General features: G+C 51.9%; 4 protein-coding genes across 4 annotated transcripts; 3 read left to right on the top strand and 1 right to left on the bottom strand.

Moving 5' to 3' along the window:
- Positions 1–2,881: 2,881 nt before the first annotated feature.
- On the bottom strand, positions 2,882–3,187 carry CTRU02_209839 (uncharacterized protein; the record flags this gene model as incomplete). Its single annotated transcript, XM_036720655.1, has 1 exon — positions 2,882–3,187. One exon carries the CDS (start codon positions 3,185–3,187, stop codon positions 2,882–2,884), a length of 306 nt encoding a protein of 101 aa, XP_036587495.1.
- Positions 3,188–9,650: 6,463 nt separating this feature from the next.
- On the top strand, positions 9,651–11,549 carry CTRU02_209838 (uncharacterized protein; the record flags this gene model as incomplete). Its single annotated transcript, XM_036720654.1, has 3 exons — positions 9,651–9,911; positions 9,989–10,978; positions 11,034–11,549. 3 exons carry the CDS (start codon positions 9,651–9,653, stop codon positions 11,547–11,549), a joined length of 1,767 nt encoding a protein of 588 aa, XP_036587494.1.
- Positions 11,550–17,966: 6,417 nt separating this feature from the next.
- Positions 17,967–21,228, top strand: CTRU02_209837 (ER glycosyl hydrolase; the record flags this gene model as incomplete). Its single annotated transcript, XM_036720653.1, has 2 exons — positions 17,967–18,128; positions 18,187–21,228. The coding sequence occupies 2 exons, from the start codon at positions 17,967–17,969 to the stop codon at positions 21,226–21,228; spliced, it is 3,204 nt and encodes a 1,067-aa protein (XP_036587493.1).
- Positions 21,229–22,078: 850 nt separating this feature from the next.
- On the top strand, positions 22,079–23,050 carry CTRU02_209836 (g u mismatch-specific uracil dna glycosylase; the record flags this gene model as incomplete). The annotated part of the gene is made up of 1 exon (XM_036720652.1): positions 22,079–23,050. The coding sequence occupies one exon, from the start codon at positions 22,079–22,081 to the stop codon at positions 23,048–23,050; it is 972 nt and encodes a 323-aa protein (XP_036587492.1).
- Positions 23,051–23,241: the final 191 nt, after the last annotated feature.

The following is a 23,241-nucleotide window of genomic DNA, read 5'->3' as shown; positions in this document are numbered from 1 at the left end:
CCCTGTCGAATTTCGAGACTAGGGCGCTTGTTTCATCGTTGCAAGAAGCTGTGCTTCTGGCGATGGTTGGTGGAGGAGGTGAGGGGGGAGCGAGGCGAGGCAAGGCGATACCCCGGCCTGGCGAGGCTGATTCGAGTAGCTTTTTCTGATGGCATGGACAGGACTATTGTTCTTCTTCTGGTCGAATAAGAGGCAGTGTACGCTAAACACTAATCGAGATGGACGAGAAACGGGGGTGAATGGTCTCGAGCGGTGAATGGTTCATGGTCCGGTTTCACTGCCTCGTTCGTTCGGACTTAGTCCCGGGCGCTCGTTCGGGGCACGAGGCTCTGGTTGAAGAGCTTTTGGGTTCTCCAATATCGGAAAATGATTGGGTATTGATTCATCGTGGGGGCCGAAAGTATGGTTAGGTACAGGGTGTTGTCGAGCTAGGGTGAGGCTATCCAAGGCTTGGATGTTCAACTGCGATAGAGAGCGCGGAGACAGGCTCGCGTGCTCGAAACGGGTGTGGCGGCCGGGAACAACCTTAGATTGCGGGCACTTTGTGTTCTATTCTTGATCGCATTGGGCTGAGGACGGGGGTTGTAAGGAGGCTGTGATGTTCAACGGCCGAACGATTAAAGTCCGAGGAAGAGGAGATGGTGTGGGTGTTGTTGCGTTCAGTCTCAGCAGCAAGCTTGGGGTTCATCGTCAACAGCGTGTGTTTTGCGCGCCGCACAGCTAATTCGGCGTTAGTTGTTGGGGGCCCGTTGTTTGTTCTCTCGGTTATGTTGGTTGGTTAATATCCCCTTGTAAAAAAGAGCTTCACAGCCTCCTATGTAGGGGACTCCGCCACGCATTATACCCGCATCGCAACGAATAAAGTGAGGGAATAAAAACAAAAGTCGTAATGAAAACATAGCAATGCCATCATGTGTACCCTGTTCCTGCAGATGAGCTGAGAGAGGAATACCCAAGTTGTGGTTTCGAAACGGCCGACCACAGCTTCGGGTGCTTGCCAAAGCTGGGGTAATGAAGGCTTGCAAAAGTAATGGGGGAGATAGAGAGAGAGTGTGAAAAAAAAAAGACAAAGATAGAGATATTACATCACTTTCAGACCAGCTTCGGAACTGCGGCCGAAACACCGGGGTACAGGCTGAGGCACAGCATAGCAGTAGCACAGAGAGACTGCTGTGAAATCATGGCCGCCAGTTAACCAAAGGGGGATGCTAGGTACACATAGCTGCCATAGCAACTGTGCTATCTCGCGAGAAGATCTCTTTTTCCAAATTACGTGCGGAGATGGATGCAGGTGCCTGAAATGCACCCAATGAGCAATGAAGTCCTTCTTATTCGCCAGTATGCGCGATGACCGTTGAACCGGCCCGGTGGCTTTGCAGGCACTTGGCCGCGATTTCGGGCCCCTATTGTGGCCTCTTGTAAGACGGCCAGGTCAAAACAACGTGACAGAAAACGCTGTGATAAAGAAAGTTGATTTCGAAAAAAAGCCTCGCAATGGGCGGTGCTTTTTCCAGCTGTCATCATTGCTAACCAAACCAGCCCATGATGAAACGAATCGCCATCGCCGTATGAATGACAGGTTCCAAACAACAATGCTATGGGCGATTGCCAGTCACTTTGGGGTGGTCCGAAATCGACTTCGGTCTGTTAACACAGCCTAGTCCAATGCTCAGACTCAGAAATAACTTCCCCCGAGGCAAGTCCACCCAGAAGCCTTGCGCAGATGAGAGTGCTGATTTATTTCCACAGAGGCGTGGCGAAGAATTTTGCCTTCCGGCAGCGCCTTTGAAACGGACGGAGGATATCCATTACGGCCGTTGGCTGGACCCCACCACCGCCAATTTGGTAATGAGGAATACACATCGAAAAAGGTGACCGCAGCATATTAGAGACAGCTTATACTGAAGTGCCGAAGGATCAAGACCACTGTCTTCTTCCTCCGATACTGCTTTCACTATGTAATAGTGGTGGTGGTATCCCTTACCTGTTCCTTGAAGCCATTCGTCTCATTCGACATCAATCCGCCCACAGAGTCTAGCCCCAATGAGACCCCAAAGAAGTTCATTCGCCCACGGTGCCCGTTTTATTACTGTTCCGGATGTGTACAAGGAAAAAAACGTTCTTACGGGCGCAACGGGCAAAGTCCAACGGCTTTCTTTGTTCATCCATTTTAGTCCAGCCACGTCCCCCGCGGGAAAGCGGCGGCGTTCGGTGTTCCTACACCCCTCCTTTCTCAAGGGCTTGAGTAAATGGAATCCCTGGCAAGCGCAACACTCATTACAGCTCGGGCTAGATGTGTTACCCATGATTCGTGGATGCCAGGGATGGGTAGTAGCAGTCTACGGGGACCAGCGCTGAAGATGAGTGAAATGTTTCCCCGAAAGGATCGTTCCATTGGCGGAGGAACCAAGCAGGGCCCACGAGGGGGAGGCGTGAAGTCCTGAAAAGTATTTGTGTGCGACAAAAACTGCCATCCATTGCGAAAGATCCTGTCACCGCCGATTAGGGGTAGTCGGTGGTGGGTTGGAAGGAGAAGGTGAGGCCGTCTAGCCGGTGGCTGCCACCACTGTGCAAACTTCCAGATAGAGTAGCCATGGAAGAGTCCTTTGGCACCTCTTTCGGCAAGAGATAATTCACGAGAGGTTGATCATTGTGGATGGACAATGACCCCTCAGTGTGTAGGCTTTTAGCCAGTGCGAAGCCAACCCCCTGAGAGTGACTGGTTGCCCTCTGAGCTGGGCGTGGGCCGCATAATACATGGAATGGCCCAGGAGAGGGGGGGAAGAAGTCCTGTGGCGTATCTTCTGGTACCTCGAAGATGGTCTTCAAGTGTGTGCCTCAGGGATTACTAGCCAGTCCACGTTTGGGAGGGCCTTAGACTTCATTGACTGCGAGGGGTGGTGGAGTCTTCGTGGTTGCACGGTGCGGCAACAACGAGTGTCATCGGACCATTTTCCACTGGAGACCTGGACGGAGAAGACCATGTGTACGGCAATAGTTCCATAGTATGAGCGTGCTCGTTCGCGCCCAAGAAGGAACTGATCATTTGTCCAGATTCACTCAATTGTACAGCAGGCTTGGCGAAGCCATTCAGAGAGCTAGTGTCTTTGCACTTGGTGATTTCGACCTTGACGACACAGACATGGCTCGTGGTAGGCTCTGCTGACGCGCTCTTGCCGCCACTCATAGTTGGGTTGCATTTTTAACAAGCGGGACCAGACTTTGTCTGTCGACATCCGGACACACGAAGACTTGTGTTTGGAGTAATCGATACCCAGCGTTTGACATGCCCGTCAGTTGGTGGTTTGCAGAACATTATTTTGGGCCTCATATGACCCGACAGTCTGGTAGCGCTCAGTTTGCATAATAATCGTGCAATGCAACGTCAGAAAGCAGCTCCCCAAGAGAATACCAGGCGGTGTTTGCTTGAGGCCGGCCGTGGTCGTAAGAAAAGAGGCTCGTAACCGCGTCTCATGGCGGTGACAGACGCGACCGGCAGCGTGATAGAGGGGTGATGGCCAATGGGGGCCACAGAATATGCGACTTGGGCGCTAAAATTGCAGAGAAATGCAGGCTGAGGCCGCATCACTTCCCCATCAGGCTGATTTCCATCGGCAAGCATCTCTAAAGTCTGGTAGATGACGACCAGGTGCACTGATGAGCGGGGGCGGACTCAGGCCTCTTGGGTCACTCAATTTGTGGCCTGGTTGCTAAGGTCTCGCCCTCTTCTTTTCCATGTAGCATCACAATTCTCATAGCTTGTGGCCGCTTAACCAGCCGGCCCGCCGGGCTGCATGGGTAGAGACGGCGGATGAACCGGCAGAATTGGCCGGCAATGACCGCAGACCGGGCCCCATGAGGCTAAGGCGGTGCGAGAAGACTTGGTTCTTGTCGTCGTTGTGGCACAGACTCAAACTGAGCAGGTTCAGGGTCAGACCTCAGCTCAGCCCTCTGTTTCGGCATCTATCCATAGAACAGATCTGCAGGTACAATCGTGGACCACGAGGCAGGGCCGGAACGAAATAGCGGCACGGCATCATTCTATTCCTACAACGCACCGTCTTCTAGGATTTTGATCCATCAAGGGTGCGTCATGAGCAGTACCCGCATCTGGGGTGATGTGATCGAAGAAATCGGTGACCAGGCGGGGAGCACCACAGCTGGAGTGGGGGCCATGTTCTACGGCAGAGGCCGAATGGTGTGGGAAAACTAGAAGCACACCAGGAAAAAAGAAAGAAAAAAAAGAAAGGAGGAGGGTCAAAGTGTGAGTGAGATGGGTGGGCGTGGGGTTTGCGGTTAGGATTCGGCAAACTGGACTATGGTGTTGGTGATGGTGTTCGTCTGTTGGAGCAGGTGTGTTGGTTGTCCAGAGGTCGCTCTCCGACATAGACTTAGAGTACCAATGAGTGGTTGAGTCTCGCTTAGGTTCCCACCCACGACCAATCACAGATAGCAGACGCGCGCGTAAGGTACTTAGGTACTTGTGACTGAACTCCGAAATCAAAATCCTCAAATGGTAAGGCGGCCGACAGGGGTGCCTAGAGAAACTTGCCAGAGGGGGGGTGACCAAGTGCTTCATATCACTGCCCCTTTGATCCTTGTCTTGACCCGACAGTTTGGTTCGCCCATGTCCTTGTATATAATCCGTGACTCTGATTTGTTCGCTTCCACCGTGCATCAAGGTGGTGTGGTCAAGTTGACGAGTAGCGGCCTTCGCAAAACACCTGGGGGTTTTCTTTGGCCCCCTCTCTCCTCCAGTCGCCCTCCTCCTCTTTTGCACAGAGCTACGTGGACATTGCCATTAGGTACACATTGTTTTTTGCTTGCTCAATCAGAGCATGGTTGAGCGTCTCGGAGTCGCATGCGTCTCAGGCGCAGGCGAAAGTCACCCCATCACTCCCTGCTTTTACCTTTTTCATAACGTCGAGAGGGCGTACGGCCGGTGTGTGGGGATAGGTGTGGCATCAACCGTTTCTTCAGTATCGAGCCCCCCCCTCTCCCAAAATTTCGGCTTCTAGGCTCATCACAGGTGCCCGTGACATGTGTCTAAGTCCCTCAGAAATTGCTCTGGATCTGTCCGAGTGCGAGCTGTACACTGTGAGCTGCAGTAATTATGTATCGGTAAGACACAATTCGTACCTGTGCCAAACATCCAGATAACGCCGCGGCCCTCTCACCGCACGGCATGGATCTCAGATCGCGGCGGGCAGCCGCACCCCTTGAGGACCTTAACATCCGCCGGACGGTTTGCGCCTCTATCCGTTGACTACCCATTCGTTTACTCTGCCCCTTCAGGAGATGCCCGTCACAGATGTGGGTGTGGCTGTTTGTTTCGCCGTGAGTGGTCAGTTGAGCAAGCTTGGTTTTGTATCGTGACCCTCAGTGACTGGCGTCATCTAGGGACCCGATCGACAATGAAATGAGTGAGAAGCTGGTTTGCCGAGACTAGCAAGTGGACATAGCATGGGGGCTCGATGTCATGGGAGGGGGGCGAACTGATACAGATGTTATCCAGACAGCCTACGCATACTAATGGACTGGCAGGGGAAAAACTTGAGTTTTGCCGGTGGGCACTTTTCCCCCCTCTCTTCGCCTTCAGTATTACGGCCATTCGTGACCTTATGCGACTCCTTTTCTCGGGTAGTCGGTTAAGCAGAAGGTGATAGAGTAGGCAAGGATAGTCTAGAATGATGATAATCTTGAAAACGTATCAGTACACACCTAATTCTCGGGCAAGGAAGGCAAGGCAACAGGAGTCCAAGGGACTTCAGCCCGGGTTCGCCAAAGCCCCATTAGCTTTGCGGGAAGGAGTCGTCTTTGCAAACCATGTTCAGAGTATCCAGCCCATGTCGGCATCCCAGTTGAACCCACTGGCAAAGATTCGACTCGAGCAGTCGACTCATCAGGCCCAAAGGCCCGCTACTGCATCACCCACAAATGACAAGCACACCCCACTATCACTAACCTCAGAGATTTGCACCTGGTTCTGGGCACTGGCCACTCCGTTCCGAGAGTCTTGGCAAACCGAGAAGCCCCAGGTGCGGCTTTGAAAAGACATTGGACACATACTTTTGAAATGCGCGCTCGTAAGGGTTTACAACGGGTCTTGCTTGCCCTGCCTGTTTGGGGAGGAAGAGAGGAAGCATATAGGGCTGGAAGACAGTACCTCAGCCGATGCAACATTGCGAAAATCCCAAGCTCCATTTCAAGGCCAGCATGACCTTTTTTTCACTTTTTTTTCTTTTTCTTAATGGGTATCAATGACAACAAACCATAATCCACAGATGATGATACTTGGTAGATAATTTATGGTTTTTTTTTTTTTCCTTCAACGCAAAGAAAAAAGAAAAGAAATAGAGCAAATAATTAGGGAAAAAGACGTTGGTGGGAAGACGTATAACGTTCCACAAAGACAGCGTAGAAGGGAAGAAGGGGAAAAGTCAACGGCGGCCCCAATGCCCTACTTGACTTACATCTCGTTGAGACGGGGACGCGAGTGGCTTTCCCACCATGGAATGTCCTCCTAGCCTCCCCTCTATCTGTCTACGTGGACCCAGCTGCATCAGTTGCCTTCCGCTGCCTATCTAACTCTGCCGTCCTCTGCCTATGCCTGCCGTCAGTGAAGCATTGTCTACTTACAAACGGAGACTTCTACAGTACATCATTTCTGCTGCAGAAACGACGAGTCAGTACGGGTATCTTTTGAGTATACAGTACTGGGTATGCCAAGCTGAAGCATTGACTAAAAAGGGGAAAGTGTCAAAAATACCAGGTACGTCTCGAAAGATAGACCCGCTTCACTTTCTCTAGACCCACACCGCAACCACTGAACCCCGTTCCCCGAGACCGTTGCGGGCTGCCAATCACCAATCACACGGAATTGCGGACCAGGGTAATGGCACTTCGGCCTCTTTCCTCTGCCCTCTACCCCCGACCTCCACGCTCATGTCCTTTTTTTTTTTTTGTCTTCTGTAACCCACCCCCAAACTGAGTCTGAATTCTGAACCTGAACCGAATCTTCTCAAGGGCCGACCCTCCCACCACCTTCTCCAGTGCCTCCCGATTCCGCCCCCCTCTTTCCCTCTTTTCATCCTTCAGTGACCAAGACCTTGTCCCCTTCTCTGGCTCTGCTTGTCTCACACCCTACTCACCTTATTCTCACTGCGATTTCCCTCCACGGCTCAAGGCTAGGAGCGAACCTCATCATAGTGTGCCGGAACTCATTCACTTGAAAATACACCTCACTCACTACCCTGTATGCATCCCCTCATCCCCGAAAGACCTCTTTGGCTGTTTTTGCAGTATTATTTCTGCTTTTACATTGACTTCAAATTCATGTTTCACTTCACTATCTTCTTCTGTTCATGTCCCATGCAGTGAAGTGACTCGGAGTTACGGACTTCAGCTCCAGGTCTGTCTCCGCGACTGAATTTAATTCCTCTTTCCTCGTCCTCCAAGCCGCTAGTCACTAGGGATCCCGTGCCACAGCCATCTCGGGATGGCCCCGTCAAGATGATCCATGCTAACCTAGGTATCCTGGGGTTTTATTACGTCCGTAACTACGTGCGTAAGATCCAAAATCATACGGAGTAAATCGCCCCCAATACCACGATATCCCTCGTCCGCCACTATTGCCTCCAGCCTGTTATCCACCACCATCCGTTCAAATATATTTGCTTTTCGAAGTACATTGCCGCATTTTTCTAGTCCTTGCCTTTGGGTCTTTTCTCCATTTAAGTTACAAATCTTGTGGAGAGAGCCCAGCTACACCGGCAATGCCCTATTGGTAAACAGGATGAAGCGCGTTATCCTCAACTACATCATCATCTGCAATGCGACCATCCATATCAATCTTTTCCTCGTTTCTTTTCTGCCTTTTCGGATATCTCTGCATCATGTTGGCATATTTTCTGGCGTGTTATTCCCGTCCTCTACGCATCTGTTTCATCGCGATGGCAAGTTCTCCGACCTCACTTACCTGGCACCTAGGTTACCCCCGGGTGAGGACACCAGGCTTGCTTGGCTGTTACCATTTTCATCACATTTGCCATTCAAGTGCTTTACCCTGCTGGTGTTAATTACGGCAAAGGAAGATCGCAGCGTTAAATTCGCAGAATTGGTCTAATCTCTCCGAATTTTCCCATCCCCATCGCCAACCCCTGCCATGTCCTGCCCTACAAGACAAGAAACTCCATGCATACCGTGCACCCGTCTGATACGGGGCCCGGAAGACTTGGTATATGAGCACAGTACTTGACAAACGGCTGTGCTTCATCCCTCCGCACACCCTGTAGATTCTCTGGACAGGCTTGGAATGAGCCGCCCCGTCCAAGCTTCTCCATCCCAAATGGATGTTTAATCTATACTAGACTCCATCAGACTAGAGATTCACGCCATTCGCGTCAGTACCAGAGGGAGACATGCCTGGGTACCCTGAGTAGCTTGTTTTCGCGTGTTAACCGAAAAGAGGCACAGCAGCTGCCGGAGAGTAGAGAACTGTTAAAGTGTTTAGTATTCTCGCAGGGCAGCGAGGCGAGGCAAAACATAGCCGAGCAACAACGGGCACAGAGAAACCCACGGTTCCGTTCCGGGCCAGAGGCCAGACTTGGCCAGCCGTACCGAGCACTACTTTTTGTCTACTCGCAATGCAATCGAAGTCCCCACTACTTGCCACCCCCAAAGGCCTATCTGACTTGACCTCCCAAGGGCCAAAAGTTGCAGTATCTCTTGACGTCTAGAGAAGTAAGAAGAAAGAGATTAAGAAAAAGAGACAAAAAAGAAGTAAAAACCAAAGCAGGAAACATGAACAAGGCAAGCTGTTACTGCTTTAGATTTCCGTCTCATGCTGAGCCATGTTCACCAGCATTTTCCATATCCACTCCTTTCCAACACCTGTGAGTCGTTTAGGCGCTTCGAAACGGCCGCACAATGAGCAAACCAGACATCTGCGCTGCGTCTGCATCTGCGGTACATCTGCGTCTTCTTGCTTTTGGTCCTGCTGTCATTGGTAACCTCTAAGAATCTCTGGCCTTTCCCCCTGTTCTCCTCCTACCCCGGCCATCCATGAGTTGTGGACACACGCCCCCTTGCCCTATCTTTTCTGCAGTTTCTCATCCACCCCCAAAGTTCCTCGTCGTCCGCAGCGCAGCGTCCAAATCGACCCGCACCTACCGCTACCCGCACTCAGCAGCCCCGGGCGGCTATCGTCTGCGAGCGAACTAGCCCCATCCCATGTCCCCGCATGCCACTTTCATGGCCCGTGTGCTGTATACAACGGCCTCATGTACCTCGTGTACCTACAGCATCTGTCTGCCCCCGGTCACTTCTCAACCACCCCGGCGATGGTTCCGCTACCTACACTGCGTCGTCCCAAAGAGTGGGCTTGCTGCAGTCCCCTCTGGCAGACTGCCCCTGCAAGGAATACAGACCTTTGATCGGCCATCGCTCCTCCACTTTGCTCGTCATTAATAGGCCGCGACCGTCTTCTTGTCGCCGCGAGGCTCTCTCTTCATCCATTCCACTTCAGACAGGCCCCGGTCCGGAAAGGCTGACTCGAGTTGCTCTTCAACTCCTTCTTATTCTGCTTCTTCCCCCCTCGAAACATCGCAGAATACAAGCCGAACTCCCACATCATACATACAGAAACATACATGCACCTACAAGACCACCGCAAACAACAGAGTCGCCTCCAAGACGCCGCTTCGCACTCCATTGGACTCTCAAAATCGTCCTCTACCCTCAGCTGCGAAGACTCGTCGCTCTATATCCACGTTGCCATGTCCGACCAACATTACATGGACCGAACTTCCGTTCACTCAGACGGATACACAGACCCTGTTTCTGGAAGGTGCTCTCCGTGTGCTCAGCCTCCCACGACTACCTACCCAGACCTCACCAGCCCTCCATACTCTGTAAGTTGCTATACTTCACCGCGCGGTGCCCCTTCGGCGAGGGTCCAGTAACTTCCATCGGGTCTAACACCGCATAGATAACCACGTTCAACCAAAACCAGCAAGGCGAACCGCATCTGTTGACACCAGTGTCCGGTGTTGGCTCTCCTTCTATGCAACAAAACGCCAAAATGATGCAGCAGCAGCACCCAGCCACGACAGCATCCATGTACCAGCAGCCTAGCCCCTCCACAACCTCGAGGATGTGCTGGCCCAATTCTTTCGATATGGGCGCACCTCACAGTCAGGCTGCTTCCCCTCTGCCCATGAACCCTTCGACAACAGAGAGCCACTTTGAAATGAACTACATCTCCGCCGAAACCCCGATCAAAGACGAGATCCCCGAACCTCCTGTCCCCTATTTCGGTGCCTACGGTGTCTCGGGGCAACAGGACTCAGATCAGGGCTCTCTGTCTCCTCCCATGCACTCGGCTTTCTACATGCCCACGGATGGCTCCATGCTTAACACAACATCTCTTTTGCCCACTCCAGACCTGACGATGGCTCACCAGTCCATGGGACGCACTCTGGCACCAGCCAATCAAATGCCCTTCAACGCACAGCCGCATGTTTATCAACCTCAGACCGGTGGTCTTTCGGACAGGGACGATATAACCAGACGGCCGAGTTACCCATGGGCATTCCCTAGCACACAAGTCACCCGCCCAAGCAGCAGCGACAGCAGCCCCCGCTCCCGTCAACCGCGCGTGAAGAGGGAACCTCGCATGAGAAATCGCTGCGACGAGGCTAGCACCAAGGCCGCTGCTACTAGACTTGTCCACCAATCACCTCAAGTGAAGTCGTCAGAGCAAGGCGAACCCCAACTCATCATCAAGTCCACCTGCCCCCCAGAAGAGCGTTTTCTCTTCCAGAGACGATTTGAGTTAGAGGAGCAAAAGGGAGGCGGCATCTGGGGAACCATTCAGGAAGAGTTTAACCAGAACTTCCAACAACATTCCGATATTCCTCGCCTTCAAATGATGGTGACAAGAGGACGACCTCAATACCTCGAATGGCCACAGACAGATGTAAGCGACGAAAGCTTGTCACAATCGCAAGAAACAGTGACTGACATTTCACCAGGATGAAATACTTAGAGAGTCCATGCGATTCGTCGAGCAACAATACTGGAAGATGACCTACCAGAAATTTAAGGAGCTCGGCGGTGGCTCGGCAGCGCACTGGGGTCTCGCTGATATCGAGCACCGCGCGGTCGAGAAGGGCTGGGCGAACATCTACTACGAGCCCTCTCCGGTGGATCAGAGTATGAACATCCGCAGACGTAAGAAGCTCAACACGCGCCGCAGGTCCGCTGTCATGGACGGCATGCCGTTCGAGACGGTACACTTGAGCGAGGACCAGCGGGAACAGCTTGTCGACGACATCATCGTGGAGAGGGACATCAAGCCCGAAGATGAGGATGAGGAGGCAACGCGAAACGACCTGCAGCACATGCGGCTGGCGCATGTGAGGGGCCCCCCTGCGATCAAGCAGGAGGAGGGACTTGTTGGCAACGGCGGACGGGTGGCCAAGAGCCAAAAGCCGTCAGTAGCAAAGACCAAGAACAGGTCCCGTGCTCAACGGACAAAAGCTGCTTGAGCATTAAAAGGCGGGTTAAACAACACACAGAGCAACATCAAACATTGCGGGTCATGATCTTCTCTTCTCTTCTACACAAACTACCAACATTTTGGGTTCAGGGCTTTTTAGGGACCAAAGGACTCTCGGGATGAACGCATAGATTGTTCAAATGTCTTCTTTTTTATCGCACAGAAAGAGATACCATCGCTCATTTTTTTTTTTTCCTATTGGGGTATATGGCATATACCTAGGGCTTGGGTGGGCGGCAAGGGTTGTGGTTTTTTTTTTTCTTTTTTCGCCCTCTGTGTTGGGCCTGCATATCATCACTTTTACGCAACTATTTACACTTCTTGTTACATATTTTATTCTTTTACTTCTTCGCTATCCTTGACTTCTGGTAACTCCAACATCGCAAGACAAGAACAGAGACACACACCTCTTCATGAAATCGCCTCGCCTCCTGATTGTTAGTTTCTCTTCGCGACATCTAATACCGGACACCCTCCTGCCTATTACGTCCTTTTGCCTTCCACATCATTTTTTGCCCCCAGGCAACCAAAGACAGGTAAAACAGAGAAGGGGCTGGAAGGACTCACACACTGCCTGTCTGGCAAATCTCGCCAGAATTGCCTAAAAGTGAAGATTTTGACGAAGGGGCACAGAGGAAGGGAGGGGGAGTGAAGTTTCCGGACTCATCTAACTAGGGGGCACAGCAGGCACAGCAGGGCAGGCAGACCAGGCAGACCAGGCAGAATTCCCAAGTTCTCGGGACCAATGTGATAACGTCGACGGCTTTCCCCCTCGCTGGTAACTCCATCACAAAAGTTCGTCGTCGTCGTCGCCGATGTGGGAATGTGACAGTCACAGTAACAGCGGCAACGCATAAAGTCTCATGACCGGGGGGGGGAGGAACCAAAGCCAGGACTCGGTCTGATTCTATCATAACCATATTTGTCTTGTCTACCTCCGCATTAGGTCATAGGGGGCGATGCTAAGAGTTTTGAGAAAGGCCAAAAAAAAAAAAAAAGGCCCTTGCAGATTGCTGGCTTTCCCTTCACCACCTCCATCATCACCACTGTCACTGATGTTACCTTGGTGTTCTCCCGTGCTCCCTCCTTCCTGTCGCCTCTTCAACGGACGCCCCGTCCGTGCCCCCGATGCCGAGAACCTAAGATGAAGGGAGACAGGAAAACTGCGGCTGTGGCTTTCAACCACGCGCACATCCATCCCCCATCCCCCAACGGATGTTTATACCCACCTCATACGACATTTCACAGCCAGACCGTGCCTGCGGCCCTTCTAGCCCGGATGCGACATGCTACTTTTCCGTAGCTTCAGGGACCCTAGCTAACCGATCTAAGTTTTTTTTTAATCTTGTTCGATTAAGTATGGTTTTTTTTTCCACCCCTCTCTTGTTCCCATTACTCTGGGGCGCGTTGCTCTACTTTTCTCCTTCGCTCTCTGTCTTCCGAAGTCGATTACACATTTCCACCTTCTCTCAAGTTAGATAGTGGATTCAGGCAGGGAAGAGGGCGGACCGCGGCCGAGCAGGGGATATGATATTTCGGGCCATGGGAATAAGAGAAGAGAAGAGCAGGGACCATTGAAGCGTCAAAATGGAGGGCCAAAACTGACAAGGATGAAGGGTAAAGAAAAAAAAAAAAAAAGACAAGAAAAGACTGGGGAGAGGCAGGGTGACAGGTCTAGCGGCGGCGGGCGAACCTGACAAGGGCTTTTCAAGAAAGGAAGTGATTGGACAAACAGACGAACGAAGAAGGGAAGGGAAGGTCGATTTGGTGAGGAGGGTGGTGGTGGTGGTGGTGGTTGTCGTTGTCGTCGGCTGTCCTGTATGTCCTTTTTCCCCCCTGGGGCAGTCTCCGTGTCCGCGCAGCGCACCCCCTTGGCTGGCAACGATACCCTGAGGAATCTCTCTTCCTGGTGGAGAACAAGCAGGCAAAGGTGGGTCTTCCAGGCGACGGCCCCACTGAGCGGCTTCCGCGCACTGTGATTGTCCCGCCAAGGCGACCATTCGGCTTCCCGGGGGTTGCCTCGCTCACGTGAAGTGGGAAAGCTGTGAGGAATACTGGTGCTTGGCCGATGAGGTGGTGGCAGGTACCTAAAGAACGGACAAAAGAGGGAAAGGGCAAGGAAACATCACACACCTTCTACATGACTTTAAACATCCTATCTTTGCTCATGGATGATTGCCCCTACCTTCTCGGACTGATTTGAGGGCGTAATCCTGCTACCAGCCTGAGGCTTTGTACAAATATGCCCCATTCACTAGCAGGTTAACTGATGATTATTTCCACTGAAGAGAAACACAAACTCCGATAGATATGCTCAACATGGAACCCTCCATACTTCAGGGTCATGGGTGTTTCGCGAGGCCTGCTGTTGACCGGCGATTCATCGGGCGGTTCTGTCTGTCTCCAGCCTCTTTCTCTCTCCCTCTTACACACCCCCCTTGTATGTGTTATCATCAGATCGCAAGTACGCCAAGATGCTCATTTTTTCACAATCTAAATCGCTTTCGTGCTCATCCATGGCCTCATCTGATCGCGACAGTGGGTGCCTTGATGAGTGTTGCCAGGGAACCGCGGGCGAATCGAGGGGGAACTCCTCTTTTCCCTTCCTCAGCTCTTGACCGGTTGTGATGGGATGTGATTGCAGGATTATGATTGATTCTCATCTTCCCAGGTTCCGGGAAGAGAACATCTCGGCGTGAAAGCAAACAGACAAGGGCCCTGAAGGGGTGACGCCGTGATGAACGCCCCCATGCTTGCAAATCAAACCCTCGGGGCCTCGGTGGGAATCGCGGACGCTGGTACGTGCGTTTCCGACTCGACTCTGTCGCAGGGGATGGATTGGCAAGGAACAGATATCCCGCACTGTCCCATGTTTGCGCCAGTTGTGGAGCCCCCTTTTACGCCGGTCTGCGCGCTCTGCAGAGACACTTCATCAACTGTCCCGGAGACTCGGTAAATTGCTGTGGGCAAAACCGAAAAGGAAATGCCTCTTTTTGTCAGCGTTTGCGACCCTGTGTCTGGGTCAATGTCGAGAATGGAGCCGCTGCTGCCTCCCCATGTACTCTTGACGGGTCCCCGCGGAGTCAGGAGCAACGCGAGGGGTTCCCATTGATTTGCTCCCCTCTCGTAATTGCGTCGGCTTTGATGGTGCCCGCCGCCCTCTTGATGCTCAGTGCTCTGTTTACGAACCTGTTGCCGAGAGATGGGGAGGGGAACGACTGATTCCCCGCTTGTATGGCCATGGGGTCCCCAATGGCGTTGATCAATTGGGGAGCCATTGGGCTGAGCTGCCATCCGCGAAGCGATGTAGCCCTCTATTGTAACTTGCCATGCCCACCTAGACTGGGAAACCTTGCCCAGCGCACACGTCAACGATGCCCAGTCCTTTTGCTTGTCCGCCGATCTTGCTGCCTATTTGCCTGTAGCCTTACGCCATCTTCTACCTTTCAAACTCTGCAAGTCGAGATCAAAGTCATGAGTTGACTGGACTGGGTTCGGATGGGATGTTTGTGGATTGTATTCGTATGTTGCAAAACTGGGACTCCTCAACTGCTTGGAGCTCCAATCGCCCTGCGCCGTTTTGAACCGCCCGTCGACTTCCAACAGCGAACTGGAGAAGCGCGAAGCGCGTGTGCCGGCCCGAAAGGACATCATGCCATCCATCACGCCCACCATGCACTGCATCCGGAATGAGCTGCCAGATCCTCCCTAGACGAGCAAAGAACGGGCGAAGAAGGGGTCGGTAATTCTCATCTGCAGCGGCTAAGCCACTACTCATGCGGTTTCCAGCCAGTAGAAAAGCTATCCATTCCCTCGGAACCGTCTCTCGTCGAATCAGCAGCGCAGAACCGAACCGCCTGCCGGGTGTAACCCTTCCGTTGCATGAGAACATGTAGCGTCCAAAACAGGAGTCACTTGAGTTGACTCTCGCGTAGTCTTGCCAGGGAGGTCGAAATTTCCCCTCTTTAGATTTCCACCAGTAGGCACTCCATCCTTCCCTTCTGCTGGTGGAGTGAAATATCCTCGACAAACAATACTTGCTGCTTTCTGCAGCATCTGCATTCATATTTTCTCATTATTGCTTTCTTGCAGACTTCGATCCAGAGTCTCGGGTTTAGAGTCGGTGAAGAGATATGTACGCACTACTATTTCCGGCAAAGTGTTCAGATGGTGCTCTCCTTCCTGATTTGAAATCTGCGAACAGGCCCGGTCCTGAAATGGCTGGTTCGCATTTCTAGTAGTTGATGTCGTCCTCTAAGCTGGGGGTAAGCAGAGCAATGCGCCCGCAGCTGCGAATCCGCCTCACGGAAAACAAGGCACGCACCGCCGCAGCAAGTCAAAACTCTGCTGCGTTCCTAACGATCGACCTTATTGAAGAATTTGGAATTTGATACGAACGGCTTATGAAGAGGCAAACTGCGGCACGCGATCTGTGAATGTGCATATCGACCCCATTGCTTAGAATCTTTTCAGGCGGTAACTCATGACAAACATGCCATGCAACCTGCCGTCTTGGAAAGCCCGGACTTGGTATGGCAGTCCCAGCCCTGGAGTGTGGGCGTTACAGCAGAGTGATGACGGTTGTCGCTAAGGGCCTCTGTTGCGAGTTTGGTGTACAAGCGGTTTCGCTTGATGGCGTATCAAAAGCTGATGCCAAGCTATGCCAGCTCCGTTCCCTGGCAGCTGTCGAGCCCTGGATTGACATGCAGGCCAGGGACCCACCATATTTATCCAACTCTACCGATGGGCTTAGGCCGTTTTGATTCTTTGGAATACCAGAGTGGTTAAATGACAGTCCATGTGCTGACACGTTGTTGCAGTATATGCTGGTAACTAGCTTCTGATAATGGGGCCTGCGACTAGCATGACCGAAGTCGAAGTTCATGGCCCTCAAAATGGCCTGGCAGTGTGCGCAGGCAGTGCGCGCGGCCCGTTTTGGCGGCCATGTAAGGCCATATCAAAGACGCCCTGGGCGTGACTCAATGGGCCAGGCAGATGCCACAGTCGAACGGTTTTTCTACCTTAAATCGGACGTCGCCGAGGAGAAGTTGACGTCGACATTTATTCTAAGATCGTGTATTTTCAATCTATTTGGATTCGCCTGAGACAGAACAGGAAATAGTCCTCACCGGGGTAGCCTCGGGTTGTGGATATGAGTAAGGCGTGAACGCTGCCTTGTGACCATGACGTTGTATGGCACCTAATCGTGAGAGGTCAGTGTACTTGAGGAGGATGTTCCTCGTAGATTTCTACACCCAAGAAGAATGGAAGAGCACACGCGCTGCATGCGCTTATGTGGCGCGACTGTCGACATAAGCGCTTCAGAGCATCATTGTTCTGATGAAGTCCCGTTGGGGATTTGGCGATGTGGAGTTGATAGCCTCAGTAGCGCCCGAACGCACTGGCCGCACCTTGTTCCAGCGTTAATGAGATTGGCCGATAAGCCGGATAAGCAGTTACGGAAACCTCCCACCTTCCGAGACAACGGAAGAAATATTCTTGATGTCGATTACAGTTTAAGTGTATGTTTATTTAGACAATGCATATGCGAGATTAGTTTTAAGAACGCAGTAGCTTTGTGTTTTCTCAACCTTCTATTTATCGCTTTATTATAACCCTGTGGCGCCTACGGAAGCAAACTGCTACCCTTCTCTACATCAGCAGATATATACTGATATCTATTAGCAGACTATTTGGAAAGAAGAGGCTGGATGAGAAATGACATTATTAGCCAGAAAAGGCTATATGATAAGTTTGCGGCTTGTAAATAGTGCTCACAAGATGGGTGCTGGCTCCTTGATTTCCACAATCTAACATCGGCCTGAGCTGATATACATGCGTTCTGTATTACCACAAGTTAAGTCTTGAAGAGCTTTCTTCTCCTCTATAGTTTCTTTTGCCAAGTGGTAAGTTACTACATCTCAGACCGGCTCTGACTCAAGCATGTTCATCTCATCGCAAAGACCACAGGTGGTCGCAAGTCTGATGCGTGAGGACAGATCGTGCTGAGTCAGCATGTCTTCCAGGAAGGCCCCATCACTCCCGCTTCAGCCACAGACCAGCCACAAATGCGCAGGCGCTCCACCAATCGGAGACACAAAGGTGTCTTACTGTGGCTGCTAAAGGACAGACAGCCGCATCCATCCCACTTCGAATTCAAGGAGGCACGAGATCTACCAAGGGAAGCCTTTCTTTTCAATACAGCGCTCCTTTTCTTTTCCTGTACATCTTCTTCAGTGATCACCGATGCTCTGTTTTTGAGTCACAGTTTGCATCATTTTAGTAACCAATTCTCTCATGAAGGAGGACGTCTTGAGGCGCGCATAAATCAAGGCATCTGCCACTGGCAGCCCACTGATTGATGGGAACCCTGTCTGGCGCCTAGATTTGGAGAGATAGCTTCACCATGCTATCGCAACTTTTCGTTCTGTTGTACTTGTGTCTATCATGGCCCATAGCCGTGTCTGCCGTCAGTACAGCTAAACTTGCTGAACTGCGGAACGCCACCACACAGGTCTTCCATCATGGCTGGGACAACTACATGCGCGTTGCGTTTCCAGAGGACGAGGTTGGTCGAAGTTATGTGCTTATGGGCAGGCAAGAAATAAGCTGATCTTTGAATATAGTTACGCCCGATTTCCTGCACTCCGTTAACGCGCGATCCCCTGAACCCCGGAAACTACGATCTCAACGATGTTCTTGGGAACTACTCCCTTACCCTTATCGACAGTCTATCGACCTTAGCGATCCTTGCAGGAACACCATCCGACCAGAGCACTGCTATATGGGCGTTGCAGGAATTTCAGCAAAGTGTGGCAACATTCGTAGAGTATTACGGTGATGGCAGACATGGCCCCTCTGGAGAAGGACTAAGGGCTCGAGGCTTCGATCTTGACAGTAAGGTTCAAGTGTTTGAGACCGTCATCCGGGGAGTAGGTGGCTTACTCAGTGCACATTTGTTTGCCACTGGGGAGTTGCCTATACCAGGTTACAGCCCAGGACATATCGACCACGATGCCGAAGACGCGGACCCGCTGGAGCTGCCACCGATAGCATGGCCAAACGGGTTCAAGTACGACGGCCAACTACTCAGACTAGCATTAGATCTGGCAGAGCGGCTTCTGCCTGCCTTCTACACAAAAACAGGGCTGCCTTATCCAAGAGTCAATCTGCGACATGGCATTCCCTTCTACGTCAACTCACCTCTACACAAGGTCTCGCGCGATGACCCCGATTCTCCACGAGCTTCAAATGAAAAGACAGACACCTGCAGTGCCGGCGCAGGAAGCCTTGTTTTGGAGTTTACTGTTTTGAGCCGTCTCACTGACGACCCAAGATTCGAACAATTAGCTAAAAGAGCTTTTTGGGCAGTTTGGAAAGGGAAAAGCGAGATTGGCCTCGTTGGGAATGCCATTGACCCTGAAAAGGGCGAATGGGTTAGCTTCGACTCCGGTATTGGGGCTGGTATCGACAGCTTCTTCGAATATGCCCTGAAGAGCCATATCCTGCTCTCTGGTCATGATCTGCCCAACATCACAACACGAAAACCGCCGCTGGATCGACAGTGGCTGGACCCAAACACCATCCACGACATACCTCTGACACCCGAGGAAAACTCCGCAGGGGCATTTCTGGAGGCCTGGCATCACGCTCATGCGGCGATAAAGCGCCACTTGTACAATGATGCCCATCATCCATACTACATGACTGGGCATAGAACCCGTGGATACGCTTTCACGAGTTGGATCGACAGCCTGGCAGCATTTTATCCTGGTCTTCTTGCAATGGCTGGTGAAGTGAAGGAGGCTGAGGAGGCCAACCTGCTATATACCGCGCTTTGGACGCGTTACGGAGCTCTCCCAGAGCGGTGGTCGGTTCGCGAGAGACAGGTTGATTCCGGCATTGGATGGTGGCCTGGTCGACCCGAATTTATTGAGTCGAACTATTACTTGTATCGTGCCACCAATGACCCTTGGTATGTACATGTTGGAGAGATGGTTCTTAACGACATCAAGCGACTGTGCTATACAAGATGCGGTTGGTCAGGCCTTCAAAATGTCGATACCGGCGAGAAGGCCGATCGCATGCAGAGCTTCTTCCTGGGTGAGACCACCAAATACCTCTACCTGCTCTTTGACCCGGATCACCCCCTGAACAAGTTGGATGCGGCTTATGTTTTCACAACTGAAGCACACCCACTTATCATTCCTCGACGAAGACGAAGGATGAAAAAGAATCAGCAGCCTCCCCCAAAAGTCAAGGAGATTGACGTCTACTACGACGAAAACTTTACAAACATCTGCCCAGCTCCTGTGAAGCAGGTGCCACTGACCGGTTCGGTTCTTGCTGCCCGAACAGATGTTTTCCATGCCGCAAGTTTCGTCAACCTCCACACCATCTCTAATCCGCACAGCGGCGTGGAAACTGTTCCCGCAGCCAAAGGGAGCAACGGTTCTGTGTCGCGGTACAAGGCAAACCACACATTCTTCCCTTGGACGCTTCCCCAGTCGCTGATACCTGAGAATGGCACTTGTGCGGCGTTGCCTTTCAAGCCCACACTGATCATTGAGTTCCCATCTAGCGTTCAGCAAGGTAGTGTGGGCAGTGCATTCAATAATCTTTTCGCCAACACTGCCGCCTTCAAAACCCAAGTAGGCGTCAGGATAGCCGCTTTGAATGGGTTGAAAATTCACTTCGTCCGGGAGGATTCATATGACAGCGCCTATGACCATACTTGGCGGGTAACGCAGGTCAATCATATGCCGCTCGGACGTGACGAGCCGGTTCACATCGATGCTGATCTGTTGAACGGAATCTCTGACCCTTTGTTCAACCGCGTACGATATAACGGCTTCGTCGAGCTGATTATGGTGCACGGGGAGTCGAGTATACGCAATGCCAGCGAGCCAGTGCCGGCCGAAGGGTTGGAGATCGGTATCGATGATTTCGAGAACCAAGTACAACTGACCGAAGAGGCCAAATCCGAATTGCAGGAGGACCAAGCTTCGTCTAAGAGCATGAACACGGCTTACAGGTCCATGCTCAAGTCGATGATTCGCGCCGTTACATCGGTTTTCGATCCTACCTATACTCCAGCGCCTCGTCCCAAGGCTAACGAAATGAAGTTCTACGTCGAGAGCTACATGGGGTCTCTGTCGGTGGGCAAAGGCGCTGTCCCACTTCCTGACACACCAGATGCCTCTATACCCACGGAAGATGAACCGCCGAATCTTGCTTGGCGGACCGTCTACCTCGCTGGCTATGGGTGTGACAGCCGATTGCCTGACGAGGCCCCCCGCCAGCATCAGGTTATCGTAATGCGCCGAGGCGGCTGTTCTTTTAGTGAGAAGCTAGCCAATATTCCCTCGTACACACCCTCTCCACGTGCGTTGCAACTCGTCATCATTATCGACGAGACGGAGCTCGATAACAATTATGTCTACAGTGCCCCGGACTTGTGGGAATATGAGCTTGTCAAGCCCCATCTGGATGTTGAACAGACAACACCGGCAGGTATGCGACGGCCACACCCCATTGCCATGGTAATGATCCGTGGAGGTGGAACGGATGCATATGAGAAGTTCGGAAATGCTCTTGGCGTAGGTGTACGGAGGAAGTACCTCATCGAGACACAAGGGCGAAGAGTTGATAACATCATTGTCCTGTAAAATGGGCAAACTTTCGAAGACAGCGGTCGGATTTGTTTTATTCATCTCTTTTATTTTCCTTTTTGGAAAGACTGTGGAGTCTTTCAGGAGCATAGCGTTTGATGATGTACATACGGGTCTGGACTCAGGGTGCATGATAGATACCACTTATCGAGGAGTTTTCGAATTTCCAGTTGTTGGATAGAGAATTCATCGTTTCTCATTTTGTACTATTTTACGTGCTTGCCAAGTTTTGAAGACGGATGAGCGCGATATATGTCACCCTCTTGCTGTAAACGCGATGAAACTCGATCTATCCCTTCAAACTTGAAGGAGAGCCGTAGGGTGGTCGTTTGCGAGTTCGGGTTAAAGAGTCGTGAGCGTAATGTCATCCGCCCTGTTGTGCGGACAGTCCCTTCCGATGTTTTATTGAGGGTCTAAGTCATCCAATTAATTGGCCGGACCTTGCTGAAAAGGCCTAAAAAAGAAATCCCTTTGGCTGGGCACGGTAACTCCAGTGTAGTGGCAATGTTGGACGGTGGCGGGGGCTAATGAACTTCCTTAGCTAAACTATCTATATACCTGTCCCTAAACCTCCTCATACCCAAGCAAGAAGCTGTAAGCTACCAACTCGTCCGGTCAGCCTCACTTCCACTCTGTTCTTCATTATTCTCCAAAGTCAATCACACGAGGCTTCTGCCTACAGTTGCAGGTTAGAGAGCCTATCGACTTTCTAGGCAACTCGACCGACCTGTCAACTCTCCGCTCCCCTTCTACCATAAAGTGGCCCGAGGGCTCTCGTCGCCTTTCATTGAAAGAGCTAGGGCTGTCCTTATTCCGTCAAACAAGCAGGCGCAAAAGCCAAATCGCCATGGAATCTCCCTTTTTCGACGGCGCAGAGCCGCAACTCCGCAAAACCGCAAGCTTTCAAGGACGTCTGCATCTGCAGGAATTCATGTTCAAACCCACATCCTCAGAGGCGTCACCGACCTCACAAACACCGTCTCCGTTGCCACTCCGGCGCAGCCCCCGAAAGTTAACCCCACTCGGTCCTCTCGCTTCTCCGGACCGAGTCACCAAGACACGCAGCACCACCGCGGCGAAACCCAACACATCCCTGAAACTGTCAGCGTCTGCGTCACCATCCGGCGATGATTCAGCCACTGGCTCAAAGAACAAGTCAAAACCGAAACGCAAACGCCAAGCATCGGGCTACGCTCCTCCTTCAACCTACGCCCACCTTCCTCCTTTGCAAGACATCCTTGCCCCGAACCTCCTGATTCTCTTTGTCGGACTTAACCCGGGGCTGCAAACTGCGCGTGCTGGCCACGCCTACGCACACCCTTCCAACCTCTTTTGGAAGCTGCTCTACTCGTCAGGAATCACCACCCGCCTGTGCTCTCCGACGGAAGACCGCGAGCTACCACGGCTGTATGCTCTTGGGAACACTAACATCGTCTCCCGGCCCAGCCGTAACGGCTCGGAACTAAGCAAGGCAGAGATGGATGACGGCGTTGAGATTCTCGAGGAAAAGGTGAGGGGTTGTCGGCCTGAGACCGTTTGCATCGTTGGTAAGAGTATCTGGGAGAGTATCTGGCGAGTGAGACATGGGAGGGCGATCAAGAAAGAAGAGTTCCGATATGGGTGGCAGGACGAGGAAGAGAATATGGGGGTTATCAAAGTAGCTAACGGGGAAGAAGGATGGGCTGGTGCTAAAGTGTTTGTTGCTACGAGCACAAGCGGGCTCGCTGCCACACTCCGCCCCGCGGAGAAGGAGAAGATTTGGCGTGAGCTGGGAGAGTGGTGTGAAATGCGTAGAGTCGAGAGGAACGTCACCGTGTAGCTTTCTCAATAGTAACACCAGGGCATGGTCCAACTTGGTACCAACGTCATGAGGCATCGTCAAATTACAGAGAATTAGAGTGATTTCAAACTATATTTACTGATATCCACCGCCAGTGCCCCTGATGCGAAGGTTTGGAGCCCGTATCTTTTTTTTGAACGACTCCAAGCCGCCTTCCGTGATGGGTATCA

This window comes from Colletotrichum truncatum (genome assembly GCF_014235925.2).
Source record: "Colletotrichum truncatum strain CMES1059 chromosome Unknown Contig_0006, whole genome shotgun sequence".
Taxonomy (NCBI): domain Eukaryota; kingdom Fungi; phylum Ascomycota; class Sordariomycetes; order Glomerellales; family Glomerellaceae; genus Colletotrichum; species Colletotrichum truncatum.
The sequence above is the reverse complement of the archived record's forward strand: the minus strand, read 5'-3'. Positions and strand labels throughout refer to the sequence as shown.